Source organism: Humulus lupulus, chromosome 5, assembly GCF_963169125.1.
Source record: "Humulus lupulus chromosome 5, drHumLupu1.1, whole genome shotgun sequence".
NCBI lineage: Eukaryota > Viridiplantae > Streptophyta > Magnoliopsida > Rosales > Cannabaceae > Humulus > Humulus lupulus.
In genome coordinates this window covers 113779465-113784215 of record NC_084797.1, presented here as the reverse complement: position 1 = coordinate 113784215, position 4751 = coordinate 113779465, and the positions used below count along the sequence as shown (strand labels likewise).

At 39.9% G+C, this 4751-nt stretch overlaps 1 protein-coding gene across 1 annotated transcript; it reads right to left on the bottom strand.

Annotated features, from left to right (window-relative positions):
• Nucleotides 1-3143: 3143 nt before the first annotated feature.
• LOC133779388 (uncharacterized) lies at nucleotides 3144-4301 on the bottom strand. The gene has a single exon (XM_062219357.1). It carries the CDS (start codon nucleotides 4299-4301, stop codon nucleotides 3144-3146), a length of 1158 nt encoding a protein of 385 aa, XP_062075341.1.
• Between the last annotated feature and the right edge of the window lie 450 nt (nucleotides 4302-4751).

The window sequence follows — 4751 nt, the reverse complement described above, 5'->3', positions numbered from 1 at the left end:
ATAAAATCCACTATGAAGGACTTGTTGAGCTATTCTTTTAGGTCCAAAGTGGCCTCCACAAGCATATGAGTGAGAAAATGCTAGAATAGAATGAAATTCAACATGGGGAACACATCTTTTAATCACTTTATCGACACAATGCTTCCATAGATAACTCTCATCCCAGACATATTGCTTTGCATCATGCTTAAGCTTGTTTCGTTGTGCTTGTGTAAAGTCTTCTGGTAGCTGTTTAGTAACAAGGAAATTGACGACGTCTACATACCAAGGAGGAACATCTATCAATTGTAATAATTGTTCATCAGGAATTTTTCATTCAAAGATAACTATTCTTCTTCATAAATAAGTCTACTCAAATGATCTTCCACCAAATTTTCAGCACCTCTCTTATCATTAATTTCTAAATCAAATTCTTGTAATAGTAAAATCCATCGAATAAGACGAGGTTTAGCATATTTCTTCGCAAGAAAATACTTTAAAGCAGAAATGTCTGAGTATACAATAACCTCAGTTCCAATCAAGTAAGACCGAAACTTTTCCAAAGAAAAAATGATTGCCAAGATCTCTTTTTCAGTGGTTGAGTAATTCAGTTGAGCATCGTTAAGAGTACGAGAGGCATAATAAATAGCATGAGGAACATTACAAACTCGCTGCCCAAGGATGGCTCCTATCGCATAATCACTTGCATCACACATGATCTCAAATGGTTACTCCCAATTAGGTGGCTGAATTATTGGAGCTGTAGTCAAAGTCTCTTTCAACCTATTGAATGCTACTAAAAACTTTTCATCAAACTTGAATACCACATCTTTTTGTAGAAGCTTCCATAGGGGTGTGGCTATTTTAGAAAAGTCCTTGATGAATCTTTAATAAAATCCCGCATGACCAAGGAAAGATCTCACCTCTCTCACGCTAGTAGGAGGTGGTAAAGAATGAATACGGTCAATCTTGGCTTTGCCAACTTCAATACCTTTTTTTTTTTTTATGGGAAAATGAGTATATTAAAAAGCAAACAAACACCAGTACAAAAGCCCAAGCCAGAACGGCCAGCCAACCAAATTACAAATGTAACATGTAATCAAACACAACTAAGTCCCTAGACTTGATTTTACTCTTAGGAGTTCTAGACAGCCTAACTTTAACAGCATATCTGATCTGATGAACAACAAAGTCAATAGACCAAGATCTAAGCTCAAATATACACTTGTTTCTATTTTTCCATATCAGATAAACAGCAGCAGCAAACGTTGCTGCAGCAACTTTCTGCACAAGACCTTTCGGTTTTCCTTCCATCCAAAGATGCCAGTCAGCATATCTGCTCGGCCAAGTAGCTTTCCCCAGCCAGTTCTCCAATCTGGTTCTCAGTTGATGAGAGAAAGAACACTCAAAAAACAGATGTGAATGGGACCCCTGAACCTCTTCACAAACCGGACACAGATCAGAGGCTATATGCAAGTGGCACATCAGAAGCTTGTCTCAGGTGAGCAGGTGACCAAGAGCAGCTTGCCAAAATATGAATCTATGCTTAGGCACAGCTAGGGAACACCAAACCACATTAGCGAAAGTGACCTTGTTAGAATCCAGCAACCTGTTATAGAGAACCCGCACATTCATCTTGTTGTTCCTGATTGAATCAGCCAGCCTCTAAGATGAGAACAGGTCCCTCAAATTAGCAATCTTCTTCCAGTACCAACTCACATCCTGCTGTACTTTATAGCTCCAAAAATCTTGCCCCTTAAGGTAAATGGAGTCTATCCATTTAACCCATAATAAGTCTTGCTTAAAAGCCACAGCCCACATAAATTTAGCAAGAAGAACTGTGTTCCAAGTAACCCCATGCTTAAAACCAAGACCCCCGATGCATTTAGGCTGGCAAACTTGATCCCAAGATGTGAAATGCAATTTGCAACGGTTGCTATTAATGTCTTTACGCCCCCAAAGAAAATTTCTGCAAAGCTGGTCTATGTCCTTAAGGACACTCTTTGGATGAATGAAGATGCTCATCCAGAAAGTCCTAATACTCAGAAGAACAGAGTTAATAAGCTGAGCCCTTCCTGCAAATGAAAGGTGACGACTTGACCAATTGTGAAAGCTTCAATTGAATCTTTTTAATTATCATAGCGCAATCTCCCGCTTTCCATTTAGTGGTACGAAGCGGAACACCCAGATATCTGAGAGGGAAGTTCCCCTTATTAAACTGAACTTTCCGCATTAGATTTTTCATTTCACAGTCAGCCACTCCCCCAAAGTAGACTTGCGATTTTCCCATGTTGGCTGAAAGACCTGAAACCGAGCTAAAATCATTGAAACAGTCCTTGATAATCTGCACTGACTTACTCTCACCCTTGAAAAAAATAACCAAGTCATCCGCAAAACACAAATTGATAAGTTTCAACTTTTTACACTTAGGGTGAAACCGGAAATCCTTCTTAAGGGCAGCTTGACTAAGGAGCCTAGTAAAAAATTCCATCACTAGGACAAACAATAAAGGAGAGATAGGGTCTCCTTGTCTCAAACCCTTTTTTTCCTTTAAAACCTCCTTGAATCCTACCATTCAGTAAAACCAAATAAGTAGGATCCCTTAAACAAGCCATCACCCAATTGATGAACCTTTTCGGAAAACAAAAGGCAGAGAGAGTATTTTCTAGAAAATTCCAGTCAAGCATGTCATAAGCCTTACTTAAGTCTATCTTCATAACACAGCGAGGAGAGATGTTTTTCCTAGTATAACCTTTGATGATATCCTGAAGAATCATAATATTATGCGCTAACAATCTCTTTTGCACGAAAGCTCCTTGATTTTGGCTAATAAGGCTAGGGAGGACTGTTGACAATCTACTACAAAGCATCTTGGAAATGCACTTGTAAATGGTATTGCAGCAAGCTATTGGACGAAAATCTACTGCTTTGGTAGGGGTATCAACCTTAGGAATTAAAGTGATAGTTGCCATGTTTAGCTCTTTCGGCAAACTGCCCTTCTCAAAGAATTCAAGAATTGCCCCTGAAATTTCCATACCCAACTCCTTCCACATGGCTTTAAAGAAACCCGAACCATACCCACCCGGTCCCGGACTTTTATTAGCATTAATACTGAACAAAGATACCTCCACCTCCTTCCTAGTAAAAGGCTTAATTAGACCAAGCTACTGGTCTACCGTAAGTCTATGACCCAAGCTAAAACAAGAATCCTGAATGGGCATTGTAGCATTACTAGGACTCCCCATTATCTTTTGAAAATGGCTCACAAAGTGGTCAACCACATCCTCAAATCTCTCAACCAACTGACCCTCATCATTGATAAAAGAAGTGATCCGATTAGAGGCCCTTCGCTGTTTTAAGCACGCATGAAAATAGGTAGTATTGTCATCACCATGGCGAAGCCAAGTCACCTTACTTTTCTGTCTAAGAAAGCTGTCATAAGTTTTAGTATGCTTAGCAAATAGCTCCCTTGCAATCCTCTCCTTGTTTTGTAATTCTGTTGAGTGCGGGTTCCTTTGGAGAGTCAAATTAGCCTCTTGGAAATTTTCCTTCGCACTAGTGTAATTTTGACCAACATCACCCACGGTACACCTATTAAACTGCCGTAAGACCCGTTGAAGTCTACTCAGTTTTTGAATAATTTTCCCTAGCCCCTCTCCTTTACACGGCTTTCTCCAGTTCTGAAGCACCACCTCCGAATACTTGTCATGATCAGTCCATAAGTTGAAAAATCTGAACAGCCTAACCCCTTGATTAACAATAGCCTCAGACTTGATTATACAATAACAATGGTCAGATAATAAATCCCAGTTAACCACAGCTACTGAATGAGGAAAAACATCCCCCCACTCTTCATTTATAAACACCCTATCCAATTTTGAATAAATTCTATCCTCATTAGCTTGTTTGTTTGTCCATGTAAAGTGAGACCCATTAGTGCGCATCTCATCAACCCAACCTAAGGCTCTCCAATTCTGCGCATCCTCCAACTCCATAGCAGTGATACCACGGCCTCCAACTCTGTCAGTGACTTCAAAAACGGCATTAAAATCCCCAGCCACAAGCCAAGGAGTATTTGGAACGAATAAACCAGTTAAGTCATTCCAAAGTTGTCTCCTCTCCTCAATAGTGTTCCTTCCATAAACAAAAGTAACATAAAACTTTTTATTGGTCCTCACTTCAGTAGCAAGAACATGAACTAATTGATCACTCTCCATCCTGACCTCAACTGAAACATATTGTCGCTGCCAAACCAGAAGAATTCTCCCTTCAGCAACAGTCCCTGTATAAAACTCCCAGCTACTGAAAAACATGCTCATCATCTTCTCAATTTTGTCCCCACGCAACTTGGTTTCTAACAAAGCTCCAAAACCAACTTTATTAACTAAACAAAACTGACTAAGGGCTTGCTGTTTCTCCCTTTTATTTATACCTCTCACATTCCAACTAATGATGTGGTGACTCTCCATGAATAAGATTGGCTGTAGACAATCCCACTTTTGTGACACCCAAAACCTTCTCTTGTAGAGCAATGTATGAGTTCTGCACTAGGTGCTGGGTTTTTGAACCAATTCTCTTTCTTCCCCCCACTCTTTTAGGTGTAAGCCAGGTCTCTGAATTGTTGTCACCGGAAACCAAACTGTCATTCTTTGTTTCACACGTCTCATCACCAGGGGGCTTAGCCAAAACTTCAATCTCTTTAGCATCCCTGTTCTCTGTTTGCTGTTTCCCAATCTCAGAGCCTTCAATAGTAACCTCTTTTCCTTTAGTTG

What these genes read in the sequence shown, in the direction of transcription:
- LOC133779388 (XM_062219357.1), bottom strand. Translation starts at nt 4,301, where the DNA reads ATGATGAGCATGTTTTTCAGTAGCTGGGAGTTTTATACAGGGACTGTT.